The 27,687-nt window shown below is 48.3% G+C and overlaps 1 protein-coding gene across 1 annotated transcript in view; it reads right to left on the reverse strand.

Moving 5' to 3' along the window:
* LOC136610309 (uncharacterized) overlaps positions 1-9,384 on the reverse strand; it is a 39,730-nt gene extending 30,346 nt beyond the window's left edge. Inside the window, exon 1 of the mRNA XM_066589538.1 lies at positions 9,331-9,384. Coding sequence (XP_066445635.1) covers positions 9,331-9,373 — 43 coding nt within the window. The 5' untranslated portion in view covers positions 9,374-9,384. The remainder of the gene's footprint in view (positions 1-9,330) is intronic.
* Positions 9,385-27,687: the final 18,303 nt, after the last annotated feature.

Raw genomic sequence — 27,687 nt, forward strand, 5'->3', positions numbered from 1 at the left:
TAATACACCATAATGAGGGGTAGGGGTAGGCCTAGAGGACGTGGACGTGGGCGAGGACGCGGAGGCCCAAGTCAGGGTGAGGGCACAGGCCGAGCTCCTGATCCAGGTGTTTCGCAGCCGACAGCTGCGGGATTAGGAGGGAGGCACGTTTCTGGCGTCCCCAGATTAATCTCACAATTAATGGGGCCACGCGGTAGACCTTTATTAGAAAATGAGCAGTATGAGCAGGTCCTGTCGTGGATGGCAGAGAGTGCATCCAGCAATCTATCGACCACCCAGAGTTTTACGCCGTCCACTGCTGCAACTCTGAATCCTCTGGCTGCTGCTCCTCCTTCCTCCCAGCCTCCTCACTCCATTACAATGACACATTCTGAGGAGCTGGCAGACTCCCAGGAACTGTTCTCGGGCCCCTGCCCAGAATGGGCAGCAATGGTCCCTCTTCCACCGGAGGAGTTTGTCGTGACCGATGCCCAACCATTGGAAAGTTCCCGGGGTCCGGGGGATGAGGCTGGGGACTTCCCGCAACTGTCTCAAGAGCTTTCAGTGGGTGAGGAGGACGATGACGATGAGACATAGTTGTCTATCACTCAGGTAGTAGTAATTGCAGTAAGTCCGAGGGAGGAGTGCACAGAGGATTCGGAGGAAGAGCAGCTGGACGATGAGGTGACTTACCCCACCTGGTTTGCTAAGCCGACTGAGGACAGGTCTTCAGAGGGGGAGGCAAGTGCAGCAGCAGGGCAGGTTGGAAGAGGCAGTGCGGTGGCCAGGGGTAGAGGCCAGACCGAATAATCCACCAACTGTTTCCCAAAGCGTCCCCTCGCGCCATGCCACCCTGCAGAGGCTGAGGTGCTCAAAGGTCTGGCAGTTTTTCACTGAGAGTGCAGACGACCGACGAACAGTGGTGTGCAGCCTTTGTCGCGCCAAGATCAGCTGGGGAGCCACCACCACCAGCCTCACCACCACCAGCATGCGCAGGCATATGATGGCCAAGCACCCCACAAGGTGGGACGAAGGCCATTCACCGCCTCCGGTTTGCACCACTGCCTCTCCCCCTGTGCCCCAACCTGCCACTGAGATCCAACCCCCCTCTCAGGACACAGGCACTACCGTCTCCTGGCCTGCACCGACACCCTCACCTCCGCTGTCCTTGGCCCCATCCACCAATGTCTCTCAGCGCACCGTCCAGCCGTCGCTAGCGCAAGTGTTTGAGCGCAAGCGCAAGTACGCCGCCACGCACCCACACACTCAAGCGTTAAACGTGCACATAGCCAAATTGATCAGCCTGGAGATGCTGCCGTATAGGCTTGTGGAAACGGAGGCTTTCAAAAACATGATGGCGGCGGCCTCGCGCTACTCGGTTCCCAGTCGCCACTACTTTTCCCGATGTGCCGTCCCAGCCCTGCACGACCACGTCTCCCACAACATTGTACGCGCCCTCACCAACGCGGTTACTGCCAAGGTCCACTTACCAACGGACACGTGGACAAGCACAGGCGAGCAGGGCCACTATATCTCCCTGACGGCACATTGGGTGAATTTAGTGGAGGCTGGGACCGAGTCAGAGCCTGGGACCGCTCACGTCCTACCCACCCCCAGAATTGCGGGCGCCAGCTCGGTGCTGGTATCTGCGGTGGTGTATGCTTCCTCCACTAAACCACCATCCTCCTCCTCCTACGCAACCTCTGTCTCGCAATCAAGATGTGTCAGCAGCAGCACGTCGCCAGCAGTCGGTGTCGTGCGGCGTGGCAGCACAGCAGTGGGCAAGCGTCAGCAGGCCGTGCTGAAACTTATCAGCTTAGGAGAGAAGAGGCACATGGCCCACGAACTGCTGCAGGGTCTGACAGAGCAGACCGACCGCTGGCTTTCGCCGCTGAGCCTCCAACCGGGCATGGTCATGTGTGACAACGGCTGTAACCTGGTGGCGGCTCTGCAGCTCGGCAGCCTCACGCACGTGCCATGCCTGGCCCACGTCTTTAATTTGGTGGTTCAGTGGTTTCTGAAAAACTACCCACACTTGTCAGACCTCCTCGGCAAGGTGCGTCGGGTCAGCGCACATTTCCGCAAGTCCAACACAGAAGCTGCCACCCTGCGGTCGGACCCTGCAACATCGGTTTAATCTGCCAGTGCACTGACTGCTGTGCGTCGTGCCCACACAGTGGAACTCTACGCTGCACATGTTGGCCAGGCTGCATGAGCAGCATAGAGCTATAGTGGAATACCAACTCCAACATGGGCGGCGTAGTGGGAGTCAGCCTCCTCAATTCTTTACAGAGGAGTTGGCATGGAGGCAGCTATCTGCCAGGTCCTTGGAAACTTTAAGGAGTCTACCAAGATGGTGAGCTGCGATGCTGCAATCAGTAGCGTCACCATTCCTCTGCTATGCCTGTTGAGTAGTTCCCTGCAAAGCATAAAGGCTGACGCTTTGCGGTCGGAACAGGAGACGGGGGAAGACAGTATGTCGCTGGATAGTTAGAGCACCCTCATGTCTATATCTCAGCGCATTGAGGAGGAGGAGCAGGGGGAGGAGCATGAGGAGGAGGGGGAAGAGACTGCTTGGCCCACTGCTGAGGGTACCCATGCTGCTTGCCTGTCATCCTTTCAGCGTGTATGGCCTGAGGAGGAGGAGGAGGAGGAGGAGGATCCTGAAAGTGATCTTCCTAGTGAGGACAGCCATGTGTTACGTACAGGTACCCTGGCACACATGGCTGACTTCATGTTAGGATGCCTTTCTCGTGACCCTCGCGTTACACGCATTCTGGCCACTACGGATTACTGGGTGTACACGCTGCTCGACCCACGGTATAAGGAGAACCTTTGCACTCTCATACCCGAAGAGGAAAGGGGTTCGAGAGTGATGCTATACCACAGGACCCTGGCGGACAAGCTGATGGTAAAATTCCCATCCGACAGCGCTAGTGGTAGAAGGTGCAGTTCCGAGGGCCAGGTAGCAGGGGAGGCGCGGAGATCAGGCAGCATGTACAGCACAGGCAGGGGAACACTCTCTAAGGCCTTTGACAGTTTTCTGGCTCCCCAGCAAGACTGTGTCACCGCTCCCCAGTAAGGGCTGAGTCGGCGGGAGCACTGTAAAAGGATGGTGAGGGAGTACGTAGCCGATCCCCCAGCCGTCAAGGCTGAGTGCGGCTCGGGGAATCATCACGGATAAACGTACCCGCCTGTCAACCGACAGTGCCGACAGGCTTACACTCATAAAGATTAACAAAGCCAGGATTTCCCCAGACTTCTCTTCTCCACCAGCGGACAGCAGCGATACCTAAACAATACGTAGGCTGAACCCGCGGATGGAAGCATCGTTCTCTATCACCATCAAAAACGGGGACCTTTTAGCTTCATCAATCTGTGTATTATATTCATCCTCCTCCTCCTGCTCCTCCTCCTGAAACCTCACGTAATCACGCCGAACGCACAATTTTTCTTAGGCCCACAAGGCTCAGTCATATAACTTTTGTAAACAATGTTTATACGTTTCAGCGCTCATTAAAGCGTTGAAACTTTCACCTGAACCAATTTTTATTTTAACTGGGCTGCCTACAGGCCTAGTTACAAATTAAGCCACATTAACAAAAGCGATTAATGGGTTTCACCTGCCCTCTTGGTTGGGCATGGGCAATTTTTCTGAGGTACATTAGTACTGTTGGTACACCAATTTTTTGGGGCCCTCACCTACAGTGTAATCCTAGTAATTTTTAGCCCACCTGCATTAAACCTGACATTACCTCAGCTGTGTTGGGCACTGCAATGGGATATATTTATGTACCGCCGGTGGCTTCCTGGCACCCACCCATGCTGTGGGTCCACAGGGAGTTGTAAATGCATGTGTCCACTTCTAAAGAACCCCAGTCTGACTGGGGCATGCAGTGTGGGCCGAAGCCTACCTGCATTAAACATGACGTTAGCTTTGCTGTGCAGGGCACTGCAATGGGATATATTTATGTACCGCCGGTGGCTTCCTGGGACCCACTCATGCTGTCGGTCCACACGGAGTTGTAACTGCATGTGTCCACTTCTAAAGAACCCCAGTCTGATTGGGGCATGCAGTGTGGGCCGAAGCCCACCTGCATTAAACCTGACGTTAGCTTTGCTGTCCAGGGCACTGCAATGGGATATATTTATGTACCGCCGGTGGCTTCCTGGGACCCACCCATGCTGTCGGTCCACACGGAGTTGTAACTGCATGTATCCACTTCTAAAGAACCCCCGTCTGACTGGGGCATGCAGTGTGGGCCGAAGCCCACCTGCACTAAACAGCACATTACCTCAGCTGTGCTGGGCACTGCAATGGGATATATTTATGTACCGCCGGTGGGTTCCAGGGAGCCACCCATGCTGTCGGTCCACACGGAGTTGTAACTGCATGTGTCCACTTCTAAAGAACCCCAGTCTGACTGGGGCATGCAGTGTGGGCCGAAGTCCACCTGCATTTAATCTGACGTTAGCTCTGCTGTCCAGGGCACTGCAATGGGATACATTTATGTACAGCCAGTGGGTTCCAGGGAGCCACCCATGCTGTGGGTGCACACGGAATTCCCATTGCGGAGTTGTACCTGCCTGTGACTATTTATAAAAATCCCCGGTCTGACTGGGGCATGCAGACACCTTGACAGAATGAATAGTGTGTGGCACATAGATTCCCCTTTGCTATGCCCACGTGTGCAGCTCCTGATGGCGGTGGCACAGGATTATATTTCTCATTGCTTCTGTACAGCATTGTGGGCTATCGCCCCGCCCCTTTTAAAGAGGGTCGCTGCCTAGCCGTGCCAACCCTCTGCAGTGTGTGCCTGCGGTTCCTCCTCATGGCAGACGCACTTATAAATAGACATGAGGGTGGTGTGGCATGAGGGCAGCTGAAGGCTGCGCAGGGTCACTTGGTGTGCGCTGTGGAAACTGGGTCTAATGGGGGGGAGTTGGGCAGCATGTAACCCAGGAGAAGTGGCAGTGGTGTGTCCCGCAGGCAGTGATTGTGCTTTGTTGGAGGTAGTGTGGTGCTTTGCTAAGGTATGCATTGCTAATGAGGGCTTTTCAGCAGTAAAAATTTTTGGGAGGGGGGGGCCCACTCTTGCCGCTATTGTGGCTTAATAGTGGGACCTGGGAACTTGAGATGCAGCCCAACATGTAGCCCCTCGCCTGCCCTATCCATTGCTGTGTCGTTCCCATCACTTTCTTGAATTGCCCAGATTTTCACAAATGGAAACCTTAGCGAGCATCGGCGAAATACAAAAATGCTCAAGTTGCCCATTGACTTCAATGGGGTTCGTTACTCGAAACGAACCCTCGAGCATCGCGAAAATTTCGTATCGAGTAACGAGCACCTGAGCATTTTGGTGCTCGCTCATCTCTATTCATGACCAATAATGAAAGATTATGTAGAAATATATTCAAAAATATGATACCTAAGGGAGCATGGGTACACCCTAAAATAGACAGTGTAGTATTGTACAAGCTCTATGATATATTTCCAGGTAAAAAGCACCGATCTGATGTGCAAGTTTATAGTTTTACCTGTGATATTTGGTCCACCACTATACCCAGCACAATACTGGTTACCTAAATTTGAACGTGTAATGGTGGATGCAAATAATAAGACACAGAAAATAGACACCTGTGAAAAGACCTTAGATGGTCTAGTTTGTGGTCAGGGGATAGCACAATATGAGCCATGTCTATTACAACATTCAGTCAGTATATGCGACTGGACGGTGTTGCCAATTACCTATCACATGATGATAGAAATAGGACCACAATATATTTGTATGGTAACAAATCAGAAAAGCACCACCTCCATGTACAATTTGACTACACCCTTCTCAGGATGTTTACAGAATGTGTCCCTGTTATACTGGTTTGACGAAGTATATACTTTCCTCCCTGATGCTGAAATAATGTTAAGATATTATTGGCTTCCAGACACATTACCGATGTCTAATATAACTATATCACTTCTGAAGGTAATTAACGTTATGAGAAACACTAAGCACATGAAAAAGGGTTTAGAAGCCATTAATCTAACATTGGTAGATTGAGGGAAACAGACGGTTTGGGTGACGAATGAACTTATCAGCATAGGTACAAATATACAGGTGAATGCAGGGCACCATTGGTATGATGTATTTACAGGTCGGTCGCCCACAGCATGAAAAGTTATGAATTTTGCAAATCGCATCCTTTATTAATACTTTTTACTCTGTTATTTTGAGTATTTGCAATTTCTGGATGTTCTGCAATATGAGAAAACAAGCCAATAATTTGGAGATGCTGCCCCTACGATATAGTTAAAATAGCCATCTTAGGGCTCCCACCCACTGGCATTTTTTTCTCCACTGCGCTGCGAGAGTAAGTGAAAAATCTCGCAGAGCAGTGCGAGAAAATCACTGGGATATCGCTTTGACATCGCCAGTCTTTTCAATGGGGCCAGCGGCAGCAGCGCTAGCCCCATTGAAAAGATATGGAAAATGCCGCGGACTTCTGCCACAGCTGTCACAGCTGTGGCAGAAGTCCGCGGCATGCTATCCCATTGCTTTCAATGGGATCGGCACTGCTGCCGATCCCATTGAAAGCAGTGGTTTCTGACAAGCACCGCAGAATGATTATCGGAGAAGGGCTTGAAATATAAGCCCTTCCCCGATAATCATCAAAAAGTGGTTAAAAAAATAATGAAAAAATTACTCACCTCTCCGGCGCTTAGAAGCGTCCTCCGGCTGGCTCCCCGACACTGCTGTCCAGCACTTTCAGCAGGCGGGGATTTAAAAATCCCCGCCTCCTGAAATGGCTGTTTTGATTGGCTGAGGGCTCAGCCAATAGCAGCTAGTGCTTAACCATTGTCTGAGCACTCAGCCAATGGCAGATAGCTCTTAGCTATTCATTCATATAAAAACGAATGTATGTCTGTCTGTCTTCGCAGCAACGTGCGATGGGTAAGCCAGTTATCAATAAAATACAAATTTTTAGAATAGTCTAGACTGTGAAGGGCTAATTAATTTTGAATACTGCCCCTGTAATTTAAATGTATTCCATAGTCTAGTTGTTAGATATAATCTCCTTTCATCCCTCTCTCACATTCAGTTATAGGGGGGCTACAACCTGTCATTTTAGAAACTAATCTACCAGTGAGCCCCGCCCCATTTATTTCTCCCCAGACCTTTAACTGTTGCAATTTAGACTCCAGAAAGTATAAACAAACATTTCGGATTGCCGACCCTCCTGGCCATTTAACCCTTTGAAGGGTCTCCAATTTAATTCTACCAGATTTCTTATTTCACAATAAACTCCTAAATATCGTATGGAGTCTAAAAAAACTAAAAAAATAGTCACTGGTTGATAAATTATAATCTTGTATAAACAGGAATCGTTTGTCTTTCAATGACTGGCCAATAAACTTTGCAGGTTGGTTTGCGCTTCAGATGAACAGCAGCTGCTCTGTGTAAATCACACCAACAATAATCCTTTGTACAACTCACTGAAGCGACTATTCAAGTGATAGTTGCTCCGTGTAAACCCACCCTAAGTGGACGGTGTTCTACTACTCACAGACTGCCTGATCAAGGCTGCTGACACCCCAAGGCAATTCTCCACCAGTGCTGAGGACAAGACGTGCCATACTGCTCGCAGTGCCAGACCACAAGACCCGACTGGAACACTCCTGGAAGTCATACAGCTACATAGCAAGTGTTCAGCGCTAAACCCCACAACACCAAATGGTAGAACAATCTAACTACCGGAGGGGAGCTTGCAGATAACCTATTAATTGTCGGCGCCTCACCCAGATTGTCACAACAAAGCTGGACTTGGTTGCTGTGTAATCTCTCCCCAAAGCTCCGCCGCTAACACAATTGGGAAGACGTCTAAGAAAAAAACCTGCCTGACGGCACTCATCTGCCCGGGTACCTGCACACAAATGAATTTGGAAAAATGCTCCAAAGCCACGGGGTCTCATGTCACATCTGTGCAGAGATCTAAATGCACTTTGGATTTAATGAAAACGAATGCCTCCATCCAAACAGAGAGCCTCTATGTGCCGCTAAAACTTTCCCCCACAAAGCCACATCCTCACGAACCTCTGTTGACAGTCTAAGAAAATGATATATTCCTTCCAACTAGGCCATTACTGTGGCCAGCCATTTCCATAACCAGTCGCTGGCCGAATCCTTGCCCTATAGGCATAATATGGCACATGAAGTTGAGTTTACCTAACATTGACTCTGCCAGCTGAAATAATAATTTTTTTGTCCTACTAAAAGCTTATTCAGAAATCCATATATTTTGGCCACATGCAGTCCTTGTTTGTAATGCGCTGCACTTGGACAATACATGGACCAACTTCGTTTTTAGACATTCCGAGGTTTTTGAAAAAAAAATTACAGCATGTTCTATTTTTATTTGTATCATGGATGAGAATAGAACATACAATATCCAATGCTCACCGGGCTCAGAGAGCGGACAGATCTGCATCCATCTGCTGTCTGATGTGAGTTGTACATAAGAATCTTGGGTGCAACTCAAACACATAGATAAGCCCTAAATCACAGCCTCCTGCAGATCAACTAGCTTGTCCCCTGGTAATCAGCATTCTATTTTCCTGATCATCGATCACTATGCTCAGGAAATTAAGGCTGGTACAAGTTCCCCCATTATGTTTGCCTATCAGTGGCGCTCCAAAAACCTCTGCAATTCTCTTCATCGCATACAACAGAAGAGAACAAATACGTGACCCATCTGGACCAGCAGACAAAATACCATCAAGATAATGAAGCATGGATGCCCATCCCAGGATGTCTCCTGATTTTAATCTTACATGAGGTGTAAATCACTGCTTCTCTGATGCCAATTCCTACTTTCTGAATCATGGAAAAATGTCCCATCTCTGTACCATAAAAAGGTTTGTTTTTATACTGAGATCTTTGTTTCTTGTTAATAAGTATTGTTAGCTATGGCAGCCAACGTTCTCTGTCTGAGATAGAAACAAGAATCTGAGCCAATGGTAAATGCATTCAAAAACTTTTGAGTAGTCTAGTTAAAAAAAACCCGCAATAGCGTTTAGTTGAAGGTTTTTCTCCCAGTCTCAATTACATCTATATTATTTCCTGAAATATAGTTATGGCATCCAAACAAGCTCCACCAAGGACTCCATAAAGTCATACCATAGACTTATCCTATCTGTGGGCACATAGAAGAGGAAACGTTCAAATTCAGAAAGATAAAAGAGAAAAGTTACCAACAAGATGCCAGTAAGTTGCTGGAAAGCCCCCAACAATAATACTTGCTAGTTGACTGTCATATTGTAGCTAAACTCATAGGAAAAAAAACTATAGAACTGACCTTGGATGATGAAGAACATCAGGAGGAGATGTGTAGCTTCCATGATCGCTGATTGTCTTTCTGCTTAAGATTGGCTTGAGAAAACAGAAGTCATTTCCGTGGTTTTGCAATCTATGGTTGAAAGTTCTGCAGAATAGTTCTTCTCTTGAGAACCTGGGAATGTGCGTACATTGATGCGTCCTATCTGGTGATGGAGGTATTTTTATCTTTTAGTTTTTCTGCAAACACTGAGGGGTCAATCCAACAGGACTAAAGTTTACCGCAGGATGCAGCCATTCCACATTGTAATCCGCAGGTCTGACTTGGGTTTTGATGTGGAATTGGAGGGTTGAAGCCATTTACAGTTTTTTACGTACAAATCTGCAGCTGGTGCTTCATACAGCCTATTCCACCCTGTATGAAAGGTCCTATAGGGGTGTGTACAATCACAAGGGTTGGGTCTGGGTATAATCATAGGATTGATCTGGTAGAACATGCTTTGGGGGATTGAAATAGCATTTATTTTACTAATTTCTATAGGGCACTAGCTGAATTATGCAGCTACACACAACTGTATTTTGTGTGACTGTTTGTTGTCTGTGTTTGGCTAAAAACTTTGTTTGCTACTGACATTAAGGAAGCATAATAACGTGCAATCTGTTTACGGCGAGTAAAGAAGAATGGTTGGGTTGTTATGGACAAAAATTTGATGTCTTTCCAGTGGCATCTCAAAGAGATTTTAATTAAATGGGGTTGTTCATTTCCTGGAGAATACCTCCTCAATAGGACCCTCTGTATTAATCTAATAAATCCAACTATACTTACTCCTCTGAGGTTGCTGGGATTCAGCGCTGCATCCCGCTGTGGTCCCAGTAATTGACAGATGATGTCACAGGAAATCAGTGGACTGCTGCAGCCAGTGAGAGGCTGCAGTATCACTGCCCATTGTTCTGCATCAGGGTTTACATCCTGAGTAGATATGAGCGAGCACCAAAATGCTCGGGTGCTCGTTACTCGGGACGAAAATTTTGCGATGCTCGAGGGTTCGTTTCCCTATTCCCAAACGAACCCTATTGAAGTCAATGGGCGACCCGAGCATTTTTGTATATCGCCGATGCTCGCTAAGGTTTCCATTTGTGAAAATCTGGGCAATTCAAGAAAGTGATGGGAACGACACAGAAACGGATAGGGCAGGCGAGGGGCTACATGTTGGGCTGCATCTCAAGTTCCCAGGTCCCACTATTAAGCCACAATACCGGCAAGAGTGCCCCCCCCCCTCCCAACAATTTTTACTTCTGAAAAGCCCTCATTAGCAATGCATACCTTAGCTAAGCACCACACTACCTCCAACAGAGCACAATCACTGCCTGCATCACACTCCGCTGCCACTTCTCCTGGGTGACATGCTGCCCAACCCCCTCCCCCCCGCACGACCCAGTGTCCACAGCACACACCAAAGTGCCCTGCGCAGCCTTTAGCTGCCCTCATGCCACACCACCCTCATGTCTATTTAAAAGTGCATCTGCCATGAGGAGAAACCGCAGGCACACACTGCAGAGGGTGGGCTCTTTAAAAGGGGCGGGGCGATAGCCCACAATGCTGTACAGAAGCAATGAGAAATATAATCCTGTGCCACCACCATCAGGAGCTGCACACGTGGGCATGGCAATGGGGAATCTATGTGCCACACACTATTCATTCTGTCAAGGTGTCTGCATGCCCCAGTCAGACCATGTTTTTTTATAAATAGTCACAGGCAGGTACAACTCCGCAATGGGAATTCCGTGTGCACCCACAGCATGGGTGGCTCCCTGGAACCCACCCGCTGTACATAAATGTATCCCATTGCAGTGCCCTGGACAGCAGAGCTAACGTCAGATTAAATGCAGGTGGGCTTCGGCTCACACTACATGCCCCAGTCAGACTGGGGTTCTTTAGAAGTGGACACATGCAGTTACAACTCCGTGTGGTCCGACAGCATGGGTGGCTCCCTGGAACCTACCGGCGGTACATAAATATATCCCATTGCAGTGCCCAGCACAGCTGAGGTAATGTCATGTTTAATGCAGGTGGACTTCGGCCCACACTGCATGCCCCAGTCAGACTGGGGTTCTTTAGAAGTGGACACATGCTGTTACAACTCCGTGTGGACCGACAGCATGGGTGGGTCCCAGGAAGCCACCGGCGGAACCCTGTACAGCAAAGCTAACGTCAGGTTTAATGCAGGTGGGCTTCGGCCCAAACTGCATACCCCAGTCAGGCTCGAGTTTTTTATAAGTATACACAGGCATGTACATCTCCCTAATGGGAAGTCCATGTGGACCGACAGCATGGGTGGGTCCCAGGAAGCCACTGGCGGTACATAAATATATCCCATTGCAGTGCCCAGCACAGCTGATGTAAAGTCAGCTTTAATGCAGGTGGGCAAAAAATTAATTGGATTACACTGTAGGCGAGGGCCCAAAAAAATTGGTGTACCAACAGTACTAATGTACCTCAGAAAAATTGCCCATGCCCAACCAAGAGGGCAGGTGAAACCCATTAATCGCTTTGGTTAATGTGGCTTAATTGGTAACTAGGCCTGGAGGCAGCCCAGTTTAAATAAAAATTGGTTCAGGTGCAAGTTTTAACGCTTTAATGAGCATTGAAACGTATAAAAATTGTTTACAAAAATTATATGACTGAGCCTTGAGGGCCTAAGAAAAATTGCTCGTTCGGCGTGATTACGTGAGGTTTCAGGAGGAGGAGCAGGAGGAGGAGGATGAATATTATACACAGATTGATGAAGCACAAAGGTCCCCGTTTTTGATGGTGATAGAGAACGATGCTTCCATCCGCGGGTGCAGCCTACGTATTGCTTAGGTATCGCTGCTGTCCGCTGGTGGAGAAGAGAAGTCTGGGGAAATCCAGGCTTTGTTCATCTTGATGAGTGTAAGCCTGTCGGCACTGTCGGTTGACAGGCGGGTACGCTTATCTGTGATGATTCCCCCAGCCGCACTAAACACCCTCTCTGACAAGACACTAGCCGCAGGACAAGCAAACACCTCCAGGGCATACAGCGCGAGTTCAGGCCACGTGTCCAGCTTCGACACCCAGTAGTTATAGGGGGCAGAGGCGTCACGGAGGACGGTCGTGCGATCGGCTACGTACTCCCTCACCATCCTTTTACAGTGCTCCCGCCAACTCAGCCTTGACTGGGGAGTGGTGACACAGTCTTGCTGGGGAGCCATAAAGCTGGCAAAGGCCTTGGAGAATGTTCCCCTGCCTGCGCTGTACATGCTGCCTGATCTCTGTGCCTCCCCTGCTACCTGGCCCTCGGAACTGCGCCTTCTGCCACTAGCGCTGTCGGATGGGAATGTTACCAACAGTTTGTCCGCCAGGGTCCTGTGGTATAGCATCACTCTCGAACCCCTTTCCTCTTCGGGTATGAGAGTGGAAAGGTTCTCCTTATAGCGTGGGTCGAGCAGTGTGTACACCCAGTAATCCGTAGTGGCCAGAATGCGTGTAACGCGAGGGTCTCGAGAAAGGCATCCTAACATGAAGTCAGCCATGTGTGCCAGGGTACCTGTACGCAACACATGGCTGTCCTCACTAGGAAGAACACTTTCAGGATCCTCCTCCTCCCCCTCCCCCTCCTCCTCCTCAGGCCATACACGCTGAAAGGATGACAGGCAAGCAGCATGGGTACCCTCAGCAGTGGGCCAAGCTGTCTCTTCCGCCTCCTCCTCATGCTCCTCCCCCCCTCCTCCTCCTCCTCCTCAACGCGCTAAGATATAGACATGAGGGTGCTCTGACTATCCAGCGACATACTGTCTTCACCCGCCTCCGTTTCTTAGAGCAAAGCGTCTGCCTTTATGCTTTGCAGGGAACTTCTCAAGAGGCATAGCAGAGGAATGGTGACGCTAATGATTGCAGCATCCCCGCTCACCATCTGGGTAGACTCCTCAAAGTTTCCAAGGACCTGGCAGATGGCTGCCAACCAGGCCCACTCTTCTGTAAAGAATTGAGGAGGCTGACTCCCACTACGCCGCCCATGTTGGAGTTGGTATTCCACTATAGCTCTACGCTGCTAATAGAGTCTGGCCAACATGTGGAGCGTAGAGTTCCACCGTGTGGGCACGTCGCACAGCAGTCGGTGCACTGGCAGATTAAACCGATGTTGCAGGGTGCGCAGGGTGGCAGCGTCCGACTTGGACTTGCGGAAATGTGCGCTGACCTGGCGCACCTTTACGAGCAGGTATGACAAGCGTGGGTAGCTTTTCAGAAAGCGCTGAACCACCAAATTAAAGACATGGGCCAGGCATGGCACGTGCGTGAGGCTGCCGAGCTGCAGAGCCGCCACCAGGTTACGGCCGTTGTCACACACGACCATGCCCGGTTGGAGGCTCAGCGGCGAAAGCCAGCGGTCGGTCTGCTCTGTCAGACCCTGCAGCAGTTCGTGGGCCGTGTGCCTCTTCTCTCCTAAGCTGAGTAGTTTCAGCACGGCCTGCTGACGCTTGCCCACCGCTGTGCTGCCACGCCGCACGACAGCGACTGCTGGCGACGTGCTGCTGCTGACACATCTTTATTGCGAGACAGAGGTTGCTTTGGAGGAGGAGGAGGAGGAGGGTGGTTTAGTGGAGGAAGCATACACCGCCACAGATACCAGCACCGAGCTGGGGCCCGCAATTCTGGGGGTGGGTAGGACGTGAGCGGTCCCAGGCTCTGACTCGGTCCCAGCCTCCACTAAATTCACCCAATGTGCCGTCAGGGAGATATAGTGGCCCTGCCCGCCTGTGCTTGTCCACGTGTCCGTTGTTAAGTGGACCTTGCCAGTAACCGCATTGGTGAGGGCGCGTACAATGGAGACGTGGTCGTGCAGGGCTGGGACGGCACATCGGGAAAAGTAGTGGCGACTGGGAACCGACTAGCGCGGGGATGCTGCCGCCATCATGCTTTTGAAAGCCTCCGTTTCCACAAGCCTATACGGCAGCATCTCCAGGCTGATCAATTTGGCAATGTGCATGTTTAACGCTTGAGCGTGCGGGTGCGTGGCGGCGTACTTGCGCTTGCGCTCAAACATTTGCGCTAGCGACATCTGGACGCTGCGCTGGGAGACATTGCTGGATGGGGCCGAGAACAGCGGAGGTGAGGGTGTGGGTGCAGGCCAGGAGACGTTAGTGCCTGTGTCCTCAGAGGGGGGTTGGATCTCAGTGGCAGGTTGGGGCACAAGGGGAGAGGCAGTGGTGCAAACTGGAGGCGGTGAACGGCCTTCGTCCCACCTTGTGGGGTGCTTGGCCATCATATGCCTGCGCATGCTGGTGGTGGTGGCTCCCCAGCTAATCTTGGCGCAACAAAGGTTGCACACCACTGTTCGTAGGTCGTCAGGCGTCTCTGTGAAAAACTGCCACACCTTAGAGCACCTTGGCCTCTGCAGGGTGGCATGGCGTGAGGGGCTGCTTTGGGAAACAGTTGGTGGATTATTCGGTCTGGCCCTGCCTCTACCCCTGGCCACCACACTGGCTCGGCCTGTGCCCACACCCTGACTTGGGCCTCCGTGTCCTCGCCAGCGTCCACGTCCTCTAGGCCTACCCCTACCCCTCAGCATGCTGTATTACCAGTAGTGCAGAAACAGAACGCTGTAATTAAATGTGCCGCTTATTGGCCTGTGGTTGGAGGCTGACTTCGCTTATGGAACGCACAGCAGAGCCAGGAAAGAATTTTGCGCAAGCCTGCTGTAACACTTAGCTGGCTGCGTATGAATTAGGACAACTACCCCCAGCAGAGACCCAGTACACTGAGGACGGTCACAGGAAGCCCAAATAGATTTTTTTTCCCAAATGTTTTTGGAAAAGCCCACTGCCTATATACACTGTATATGTCTTCTGTCCCTGCCTCACCACTACTGGCCCTGGACTATGTAAAATTACTGCAGGACGCAATGCTCTGGATGCAATGCTCTGCACGGCCAATATACAAAAAAAAAAAAAATGTGCAACACTGCAAAAAGCAGCCTCAACAGTACTGCACACGGTCAGATATGGCCCTAAGAAGGACCGTTGGGGTTCTTGAAGCCTAAAATAACTCCTAACGCTCTCCCTATAGCAGCTCCACCAAGATAGCACTTTCCCTGAACTCTGTCAGAATGCATCTGTGGCGAGCCGCGGGAGGGGCCGATTTATATACTCGGGTGACACCTGATCTCGCCAGCCACTCACTGCAGGGGGGTGGTATAGGGCTTGAACGTCGCAGGGGGAAGTTGTAATGCCTTCCCTGTCTTTCTATTGGCCAGAAAAGCGCGCTAACGTCTCAGAGATGAAAGTGAAAGTAACTCGAACATCGCGTGGTGCTCGTTTCGAATAACGAGCATCTCCAACACGCTAATACTCGAACGAGCATCAAGCTCGGACAAGTACGTTCGCTCATCTCTAATCCTGAGCATTATGATACCAGTTCAGGAATGTAATGCTATAGCCTCTTATTGGCTGCAGCAGTCACCTGATTTTTTGTGACATCATCTGTCAAAATAATCACCAGGACCACAACGGGGCTGCAGCACAGGATCTTTGTGACCATGAACGTGTGGTTATAGTTCAGTAAGCAGGCAACCCCTTTAATATTTACATTTGTATTCCAATTTTTTTGTGATTGGTAGGTCCCAGTTTAAAACCTTCAGAAGCTCCTGACTTACCTATGTGGCAAATTTGGTGCAGATTGGACCAGTCGTTTGGCCATGTGTGAAGAATAGACAACAGAAATTCCCCTTGATATGCATAAAGATTTATTCTGCAGAGCTGTAAATCACTTGGTGTCCCCATGAGGGCTGGCAGTCTAAGCTCACCTATCAATATGTCCAAAAACACAAATTAGGGAGAGCGCCATGTCCATGGAAAAACTTAGTAATAGGTGCTATCGGTAAAACTACTTACCGGGTGTTAGGCGGAGCAACAAAAGTAATTTGTGTCCCGCCTACACCTGAAGTCCAAGTTCGTCTTTCAGCAGTTTCTTTGATATAGGGCCTTCCGTAAAATCCACAAAAAACATATAATTACGTGTATCTAATATTACACATCCATGTTTTTCTGGAGAGTAGCAGCACAAAAAGTACCCCAGAGCTCTTACGAACAATGGGGATATAATAATACAAATTGACCAGAAAAAACTTTTTTCAGCTGCGCTTCAATACTGACCCTTAACGATATATAAGGAACAAGCTACTAGAAACAGATGTTTATATTAGGCTCAAATTTATTCCTTTTAAAAAAACATAAATATCCAGACAAAGATAAAATGGGTATACATAACAATGCAACGCGTTTCTGCGTCTACTGACGCCTTTATCAAGCAAACACCACTTCTACCCCTTCACATATATATACACATATATAACATACCTTAATCATATGCCCTGCTGTAGTGCATCTGATCTCGTTCCTGCACCACGCTAGACGCTAACCTCGTGTGTGTGCTGGGGGCGGGATTTACCACAGAACCGCTCACGTCATCTGACAAATCCTCAAACATACCTGCGTTCCATACCGGGTGCCGAGCCGCATCATGCATCGTCCCCCACAGAAAAGTTTTTTCTGGTCATTTTATACCTATCAATATGTGGGAGGAAAAAGGAGTACCCAGAAACCCATGTAAACTCGAGGAGAGCATACAAGCTGCATGCAGATGTCTTTCTTCCTCAGATTTGAACACAGGACCCCAGTTCTGCAAGTTAACCGTGCTAACCACTAAGTCACTGTGCTGCCCTACAGCATTCCCTCTTGCCGTTTATAAAGTGTCCACCATTAAAGAAGTTATTCATTAATTTAACAAAATAGCCACCATCCACATAGGTTGTCAGGCAAAAAGGCCTGATCCATGTGGCATTAGGACCCAGCCCCAGACCTCATACCTCCCAACTTTTGAACAATGAAAAGAGGGGCAAACTTTAGCGCCGCACATAGTGTGACATTTTTTTTACATTAGGCCACGCCCCTTTTGTGCTAAGCCATGCTCTTTGTGTCCCATCGCAGTAATAATACTTCTTAGTTACCCCCTCACAGTACTAGTTAACTTCCAAAGAATGGTCAGATACCAGCTCTATAGTGATAGTGGTCACAGTGTAGCTTTTACCCCTCTGCAACCCCACTTAATTAAAGTGTCACCTATGTGGCCTCTCTTAGTTACCGTGCCACTTTGTGGCACCTTAGTTACAAATGACCCTGTTCCTCTTCATTATAGTGATCCCTCTGTGATCATACCTCCCAACCTTTTAGACAACGCTGTCTTTAAGATCCCTATTGCACCATATGAGGGATTAATATGCAAATTTGGTTTTAATTGACAGTTTGGAACCATATAGATAGTTTTAGGAGCAATATAATATATTTATGAATGCAAAAATGTTACATTTAAGAGGCAAAGAGGGACTTGGGTCAAAAACAGAGACCATCTCTCCAAAAGAGGGACACCTGTGATTTATGCATTCAACTGACCCTAGGATGGGTGTCTCACAGGCAGTACATGTTTGCACTTCCTTAAAGGAAGACCTGCTGACCAAATATACTGACGGCACTCAGTATATTATGCTATGTATACGCCGTCATAAGGACTTAAGTGTTACCTTTATCTTTTGCTAAAGTTTCTCCTAGGCAAAGGTATCAGCCAATAAGTTTCTCCTGCACCATATGCTAATAAGCCTCAGACCATCTGATGGACCATCCAGCTCGTGGTTCTAGTGGTTATGGCTTTCTTCCAGCCTTTTCTGTCACTTTCTTGCTGAGTGACACCTCCTGCTCTTCTTGCTAGAGATGTCATGATGTACACCTCCATTGCACTTGTGCTGCACTGATGACGGTGCATGCACATGATGTCATTCCGACCTGAGAGCAAGTCACTGTGCATGCACCTGATTGCTCAGCCTTGGGCCAATTCCCTTGCCCCTTGCTTAGTAACAATGTAACTCTTCTTTTTAGGATTCTCTGTGAAGGGCCTTATTACCCAAGAAGAAAGTATTTAAACTAAAAAAACAAGAATGCAGTGAAGAAGCACCAAAAGCTATAAGGAAAAAAAAAAATAACATAATAATAATAATCTTTATTTGTATATTCCGCAGCGCTTACATAGACAGGGGGATACAGAAAGACAAAAGTACAAAAATTACAGAACCACAGTTACATAGTAATCAGCTGATGGAAACAATAGGGGTGCGGGTCCTGCTCCAACGAGCTTACATACTACAAGTAATGGGGTGATACAGAAGGTAAAGGGCTGGAGTTGTGCACGATATGGCGGGGTGGAGAGTGAGGGATGCTATACACATAGACAATGGTCAGACATTTAGCCGTGTGACGGCAGAAACGGTATGACTGCAGGAGCGGTTTATGATGGCTAGCAGGGATTGCAGTCAGTAGGTCAGGGAGCATGTTATCAGGCAGCGTACAGAGGGGTTTGTTTAGCGAATGTGATATGCCTCTCTGAAGAGGTGCATTTTTAGAGCACGCCTAAAGTTCTGCGAGTCCTGGATTGCCCGGGTAGCCTTTGGTAGTGCGTTTCAGAGGACTGGTGCTGCTCTGGAGAAGTCTTGGAGGCGGGAATGAGAAGTTTAAGTCAGAGGGGGCGTGCAGTCTACTTTCGTTAGCAGAGCGGAGAGCCCGGGCTGGGTGATGCATTAAGATGAGGGAGGCAATCTAGGGTGGCTCTGCGCTGTGGAGGGCTTTGTGGATGAAGGTAGTGAGTTTAAATTGAATTCTGTATTTAACGGGCAGCCAGTGCAGTGACTGGCACAGGGCAGAGGCGTCCGAGTAGCGGCTGGACAGGAAGATGAGCCTGGCTGCCGCATTCAGGATGGATTGGGGAGGGTATAGTCTGGTGCAGGGGAGGCCGATCAGCCACAGGTGCCAATAATCGAGCCAAGAGTGGATGAGGGCAACAATAAGTGTTTCTAGTGTGTCTGCGGTGAGAAAAGAGCGGATTCTTGCGCTATTCTTGAGGTGCAGCTGACATGTTCGGGCAAGAGACTGGATGTATAGGGTAAAGGAGAGATCGGAGTCAAATATGACCCCAAGACAGTGGGTGTGCTGTCTGAGAGTTATGGTGGCGTCACACACTGAGATGAAGATGTCAGGATGAGGTCAGTTAGTGGAGGGTGGAAGTACCAGTAAGTCAGTTTTAGAGAGGCTTAGTTTTAGGTAGAGAGAGGACATAGTGTTAGAGACAGCAGACAGACAGTTGGTGATGTTTTGGAGGTAAGGTGCAGAGATGTCACGGGAAGAGGTGTATAGCTGAGTGTCGTCAGTGTAGAGGTGGTATTGGATGCCCAAACTCCTATTGGTCTGTCCAATAGGGGCTGTGTAGATGGAAAAAAGGAGGGGGCCGAGGACCGAGACTTGGGGGACCCTAACAGCAAGGGGAAGAGGAGAGGAGGTAGAGTCAGTAAAGGAGACACTGAATGAGCGGTCAGATAGGTAGAAGGAAAACCAGGAGAGGGCAGTGTCCTTTAGGCCGATTGAGTGAAGCATACCGAGTAGGAGTTTGTAGTCGACAGTGTCAAATGCTGCTGAGAGATCAAGGAGGATCAGTAGGGAGTAGTCACCCCTCAATTTGACTTTTAGAAGGTCGTTTGATACCCTTGTAAGGGCAGTTTCTGTCAAGTGTTGGGGTCGGAAGCCAGACTGTAGGGGGTCTAGGAGAGAGTTCTTTGATAGATAGCTTACAAGGTGGGAGTAAACTAGGCGTTCTAGTAGTTTGGAGATGAAGGGGAGATTAGAGATGGGTTAGTAGTTGGCAGCATCAGTCGCGTCAAAAGTCGGGATATAAGTAATATATATATATGTATTATGTAAAATCAAACCAAAGCAGCAAGGGTGGAGACAGAGACTCTTCGCCAAGCAGAGTAAACCTTACCCTAAACTGTTCCTCAACTATATAAATAGTAAAAAGGTTAAATCGGAAAGTTTTAAGAGAAAGGTAATTTGTTAAATTGTTTTTTCTTCTGTGCATTCACTCAGGAAAATGAAATACCAGGTGAAATAAAGATTGATAAAGTAAACTCTCCAAAAAGAGGTCTAGGGACGAATGACAAGAATGTTGTTCTTTCAGTTTACAAAAAACTCGTCAGACCACACGTGGTATATTGTGTACAGTTTTGAGCATGAGTACTCAGGAAGGACATATCAGAGCTTGAGTGGGTTCAAAGGCGGACAACAAAATTAATAAATGGAATGGCCGACTACAATACCCAGAGAGGCTTTCAAAATTGGGATTATTTAGTTTAGAGAAAAGATGGCTAAGGGATGACCAAATAACTACATATAAATATATTGGAGGAAAATACAGAGGTTTTTGCTATCATCTATTTATACCAAGGACTATAACAAGCTGGCGCTCTAATAAACATGTATAAATATATCAGGGGACAATATAGAGATCTGTCCCATCATCTATTTATGCCAAGAACTGTGACTGTAACAAGGGGGTGTCCTCTATGCTAGAAGAATGTTTCTACACCATAGAAAGGAATTCTTTACTGTAAGAGCAGTGATCCACTGATTACTCTGATTGCCAGATTGGAACCTGGAAGAAATTTTTTCTTCCAAAAAGTGTCTCAGAAAGGCGTTTGATAGACCTTCATTATCTCATCATGGAGAAAAGAGCTGGTGAACTCCATTATTCTATTTATTAGAGAGAATTAAACTAAAATCTCATTTAAATCCAGTGTCCGTTACTACTTATTTTTACAATTTTGCTAAAGAGCTGGCCGTTTATCCAAGTTACATCTGCATGAGGCATCTAACCTCATTTGTATCAGTGAAGATGGTGAGTAAAAAAGGTGATTAGAAAATGTTTTTGAAACCTTAAAGACACGGCTTATTTTGGCCATAAGGGCTCAGTCACATGGGTGCCAATGCGCCCGTGTTCCTGCACGATAAGACGGACGCACTGCAGGTGCAGACGACTCTCCACACCGCTGGAAGAAAGAACACATGACCGGCTCCATTGCCGGTCACGTGTTTTTTCTTCCGGCAGTGCGGAGAGTTGTCCTCTCATACAGTGCGTCCGTCTTCTTTGTGCAGGAACACGGGCGCATTGGCACCCATGTGACTGAGCCCTAAGAACGCAACTATTTTGGGGGTCATCTTGATCTTCATTTTTCAAAAGCCATAACTTCTTTATTTTTCAGTTGACATAGCCGTATGCTGTAGTTTTTATTGATACCATTTTTTGGATACATATAATGTAATGCATAACTTTTATACAGTATTACAGTGTTTGGTATTGTATTTGGGTTATTGTAATTTTCTAGTTTCCCTGGTCCTATTTTTTATTAAGCCAGCCCTCATGTGCCTAATATATGACAACTGAGGCCCAAAGGAAGGTAAATTCATGTGGTGCAGCTCCCTTTCCCGGGGTATTAATGAGGAATAACTGATCTTGTACATTGAGGGCAAAGCTCAACATTAAAGATCAGAACATCTGCTCCTTTTCTATCTTGAGGGCACACTGGTATGTTGTTCTTCTGTTAGTTTTTGTATTTATCTGAGTATGAGCCTTTTCACTCTGTCACTATATAGAATTTGCATTCTCTGCACAAAAATGGATCCCAGAAGATCTAATTTGGATTTTTTTTTCTTCAAAATACACCAGCCACAAATATAGCTGTAAAAATTCTGTTATGTCTCTGTCCCAACCAGCCTCAATGGAAACTGATGTACAGACCTTTGTTGGAATTGAGAGCGACATCTTTAGACCCCAAGACATTTTCGCCACTATAAAGGATCTATCAAAAATAGAAGCCTTACAAAAGTAGCAATCTAACCTAAACTCAACCATCGGAAAACATTGGAAATAGGCTTCTCTCAATGATAATGAAGTGAACTAACTTTTATATGTCCATGCTTTCAAACCATCCCACATTGTGCGGAACAGTCCTAGATTTGGGACACTGTCCTGCAACCCTGGAGAGCAGAAGGCATGAACCAAATGCTAGTGGTCCGATCAGTCAGTGGGCCAGCCCCCACAACACAGTACAAACTGCACTGATAACCCTGGTGCTGTATTGTCAGTGCCGGTACTGATACTAGACTGAATGGAGGACATGTAATGACATTAGTTATCCGCAGTCTGCAGAGGAGGTAAGGGAGAATATTACTGGTGGGGAAGGAGAGGATAAGGGAGTAATGCTATCAGTGAGCGAGGGGTGGGAAAGGGGAGTAAAATGCTGATCCGACCAGTGGGGGGGGGGGGGTAGAGTTAAAATGCAGCTATTCGAGTTAAACTGTGGTATTTAGCGCTACTTGGGTTATATTTTGTGTTGCACTGTGGTAGTTGTTTGGCGCTGCTTGCTCTTCAAAATCAGATTGTAAAGGTAGCCTCATGTATTACAAACCCAAGTAGTGATAAGGAAATCTCATTAGCAGCGCTGTTTAAGGTTTATCATGGATTGTATCTTAAACACTTTAGGACAGTTTCCCCTTAAGTTTCCATCTGCGGAAGTTACGAGCGGACGGGGCAGGAAGAGGCACTTTGTAGGATATGGCTGATGATATAAATACACAGAAGGGTGACGGAGATGGGGCGATAATAATGGCACAGAAAAGGAGAATTCTGGATGTGAGTCATCTGTATCTGTGCTGTTTGTTTTAAGCAATGCAACAAATGAAGAAAGTTCTTGTGAGTCTGACTACTAGATGAGAGGCATTGCTACAGAAGAGTCACTGATAAGAGATAGTCCAAGCCAGATTAGCAGGTGCATCAGAGTTGAAGGCAGGTTGAGTTAGAAGATGTATTATCTTCGGGGGCGTGCCCAGCAGCCATGCTGTGAGGACGCAAGAAGCCTGAGCTCCGCTGAAAAACCCCATAATCCTGATCCCATCCTGATTGCCCGACTTCCTAATCCTCCATACTACAGCCGGAACACCAGCGACTGACCTCGCCGAGAGAAGGAAGATTGTAGAGCCTGCTAAAGAAGGTACTCACCGACGCCAGGCTCGGTTCCCGACACCCGCTCCGTCACTTCCGGCCAGAGAGACGGCGGGAAATCCACAGCCCTCCTAGCTCAAAAACCACCGGAGAGATGGCGAGACCCTCTGAGGATATCCTCCCTTAAGCCCGAGACGAGGAGCGACTCCTGAGGGATGACACCAGCGAGCGAAAGTCCCGACGAGGCTGCGGCAGTCCGTGGCAGACGGTCCGCCCCCCCCCCCCCCCACCACCACCACCACCTCTCTGAAACACGAGGAGCAGGAGAGAGAAGGCTGAAGCGGAGCAGACTCCGTGCAGGCAGTGCTGCACTCAGGACCTGACATCCGCCGCTCTAACCTCCCTGAGGACATTACCAGCATACCGGTGAGGGGGAGCGGGAGCGCTGGAGTGGAGAGAGAGAGGGGAAACCCCTGAAGTTGCCGTGCACTTAACCCCTAGAGACACTACATACAGCACAGAGGAGTCCCACTGAACGGGCACTTCCCCCTCATCGACAAGCACCCCAGGGGTAAAACCTAGTAAAGTGTAAGTAACTGCCACACAGAACCAACAACCCTAAGTGGTGGCACAGCTCACAAGTGACACCTGCCCTGCAGGCAAAGCACTTCCCATGCAGAGAGGCAGAGAATAACCCCCACACCTAGAATCCAGCTGCCTGCAGTAGATACACACCAACTGTGAACGCAGGGAGAGACAACCCCCGCAATCTACTCACCCCACAGAATTAAATGCTGAAAGCTGAATGACAAGAGTCAGACACAATACTAAACCGCTAACTCCTGACACCAGATCGACGGACTCTATAATCGCTAGAGATCCACCCACGGTCGTAGCACCAACTGGGCAAAAATACCACCAAAGTGATCTGCAAACTTGCCTGCAGCAAACATTGGCCCTTCTCCGACCGTTAGCTACCTAAGACAAGCACTTCAGAAACTTCAACATCTCCAAACCCTTTCTCCTCTGAAGCGGAACGCATTTATACATCTCAAACATCCAACTTAAAAAGATCTCTTGCTGACCTACCAGTGTATAAAGACCGCAAACATACCACCGCCGCAGGTCCTCCAAGATGAGCCATAGCACCCCTCCACCGATAACGGAACGTCTTAAGGCATTCGTACTTGAGCCAGCACCTGGTGATATACATCAACCACCCAGGCCAGAGCTAGAAATAGGAGAAGCCTCGGGACCCCCCCTATCCGCAGAAACAGAAAAAGAGCCAACATTAAAACAAGTCACAGTGAAACTTCTGGAAGCCATACATTCTAGCACAACCTCCTTAACCAGGAAAATAGAAGAGGTCAAAATAGAAGTCGGGCTGCTGCGGCAAGACATGCATAACCTCAGGAGCAGAGTGGGAGAGGCAGAAACACGTGTATCCCAGCTCGAAGATATTGTGGCTCCACTACCTGACAAAATCGCACAAATTGATAAGGCTGCGAGCTCCTGGGCCCAACATGCAGACGACCTCGAGAACAGGCTGTGCAGAAATAATCTTTGAATAATAGGTCTCCCAGAACGCGTGGAGGGCCAGGACCCCTGTTCCTTCATGGAAACCCGGCTGAAAGATCTTCTGCCAGAGGCTAAATTCACTGCAGCGTTTGCTATTGAGCAAGCCCACTGGGTCCCGGTGTTTGGAAAGTTTTTGGAAAGGCCCACTGCCTATATTCAAGAAATATGTCTTCTGTCCCTGCCTCAGCAGCACTACTGGCCCTGGAGTATGTAAAAAACCTACAGAGTGTTGCACTGTGGATGGGAATACAGCGCTGATGTAACAGCCAACACAGAGCCAGGAAATAATTTAGCGCAAGCCTGCTGTTACTCTTAGCTGGCTGCGTATGAATTTGGACAACTACCCTCAGCAGAGACCCAGTAAACTGAGGACGGTCACAGGCAGCCCAAATAGACTTTTTTCCCAAAAGTTTTTGGAAAGGCCTACTGCCTATATTCAAGAAATATGTCTTCTGTCCCTGCCTCAGCAGCACTACTGGCCCTGGAGTATGTAAAATAACTGCAGAGTGTTGCACTGTGGACGGGAATACAGCGCTGATGTAACAGCCAACACAGAGCCAGGAAATAATTTTGCGCAAGCCTGCTGTAACACTTAGCTGGCTGCGTATGAATTTGGACAACTACCCCCAGCACAGACCCAGTAAACTGAGGACGGTCACAGGCAGCCCAAATAGACTTTTTTCCCAAAAGTTTTTGGAAAGGCCTACTGCCTATATTCAAGAAATATGTCTTCTCTCTCTGCCTCAGCAGCACTACTGGCCCTGGAGTATGTAAAATAACTGCAGAGTGTTGCACTGTGGACGGGAATACAGCGCTGATGTAACAGCCAACACAGAGCCAGGAAATAATTTTGCGCAAGCCTGCTGTAACACTTAGCTGGCTGCGTATGAATTTGGACAACTACCCCCAGCACAGACCCAGTAAACTGAGGACGGTCACAGGCAGCCCAAATAGACTTTTTTCCCAAAAGTTTTTGGAAAGGCCTACTGCCTATATTCAAGAAATATGTCTTCTGTCCCTGCCTCAGCAGCACTACTGGCCCTGGAGTATGTAAAATAACTGCAGAGTGTTGCACTGTGGACGGGAATACAGCGCTGATGTAACAGCCAACACAGAGCCAGGAAATAATTTAGCGCAAGCCTGCTGTTACTCTTAGCTGGCTGCGTATGAATTTGGACAACTACCTCAGCAGAGACCCAGTAAACTGAGGACGGTCACAGGCAGGCCAAATAGACTTTTTTCCCAAAAGTTTTTGGAAAGGCCCACTGCCTATATTCAAGAAATATGTCTTCTGTCCCTGCCTCAGCAGCACTACTGGCCCTGGAGTATGTAAAATAACTGCAGAGTGTTGCACTGTGGACGGGAATACAGCGCTGATGTAACAGCCAACACAGAGCCAGGAAATAATTTTGTGCAAGCCTGCTGTAACACTTAGCTGGCTGCGTATGAATTTGGACAACTACCCCCAGCACAGACCCAGTACACTGAGGACGGTCACAGGCAGCCCAAATAGAATTTTTTTCCCAAAAGTTTTTGGAAAGGCCCACTACCTATCTTCAAGAAATATGTCTTCTGGCCCTGGAGTATGTTTAATAACTGCAGAGTGTTGCACTGTGGACGGGAATACAGCGCTGATGTAACAGCCAACACACAGCCAGGAAATAATTTTGCGCAAGCCTGCTGTAACACTTAGCTGGCTGCGTATGAATTAGGACAACTACCCCCAGCACAGACCCAGTACACTGAGGAGGGTCACAGGCAGCCCAAATAGAATTTTTTTCCCAAAAGTTTTTGGAAAGGCCCACTGCCTATGTTCAAGAAATATGTCTTCTGTCCCTGCTTCAGCATCAATACTAGCCCTGGAGTATGTAAAAAACCTGCAAAGTGTTGCACTGTGGATGGGAATATAGCACTGATGTAACAGCCAACACAGAGCCAGGAAATAATTTTGCGCAAGCCTGCTGTAACACTTAGCTGGCTGCGTATGAATTAGGACAACTACCCCCAGCACAGACCCAGTACACTGAGGACGGTCACAGGCAGCCCAAATAGAATTTTTTTCCCAAAAGTTTTTGGAAAGGCCCACTGCTTATATTCAAGAGATATGTCTTCTGTCCCTGCCTCAGCAGCACTACTGGCCCTGGAGAATGTAAAATAACTGCAGAGTGTTGCACTGTGGACGGGAATACAGCGCTGATGTAACAGCCAACACAGAGCCAGGAAATAATTTTGTGCAAGCCTGCTGTAACACTTAGCTGGCTGCGTATGAATTTGGACAACTACCCCCAGCACAGACCCAGTACACTGAGGACGGTCACAGGCAGCCCAAATAGAATTTTTTTCCCAAAAGTTTTTGGAAAGGCCCACTACCTATCTTCAAGAAATATGTCTTCTGGCCCTGGAGTATGTTTAATAACTGCAGAGTGTTGCACTGTGGACGGGAATACAGCGCTGATGTAACAGCCAACACAGAGCCAGGAAATAATTTTGCGCAAGCCTGCTGTAACACTTAGCTGGCTGCGTATGAATTAGGACAACTACCCCCAGCACAGACCCAGTACACTGAGGAGGGTCACAGGCAGCCCAAATAGAATTTTTTTCCCAAAAGTTTTTGGAAAGGCCCACTGCCTATATTCAAGAAATATGTCTTCTGTCCCTGCTTCAGCATCAATACTAGCCCTGGAGTATGTAAAAAACCTGCAAAGTGTTGCACTGTGGATGGGAATATAGCACTGATGTAATAGCCAACACAGAGCCAGGAAATAATTTTGCGCAAGCCTGCTGTAACACTTAGCTGGCTGCGTATGAATTAGGACAACTACCCCCAGCACAGACCCAGTACACTGAGGACGGTCACAGGCAGCCCAAATAGAATTTTTTTCCCAAAAGTTTTTGGAAAGGCCCACTGCT

This window comes from Eleutherodactylus coqui, chromosome 2, assembly GCF_035609145.1.
Source record: "Eleutherodactylus coqui strain aEleCoq1 chromosome 2, aEleCoq1.hap1, whole genome shotgun sequence".
In the NCBI taxonomy this organism is placed as follows: domain Eukaryota; kingdom Metazoa; phylum Chordata; class Amphibia; order Anura; family Eleutherodactylidae; genus Eleutherodactylus; species Eleutherodactylus coqui.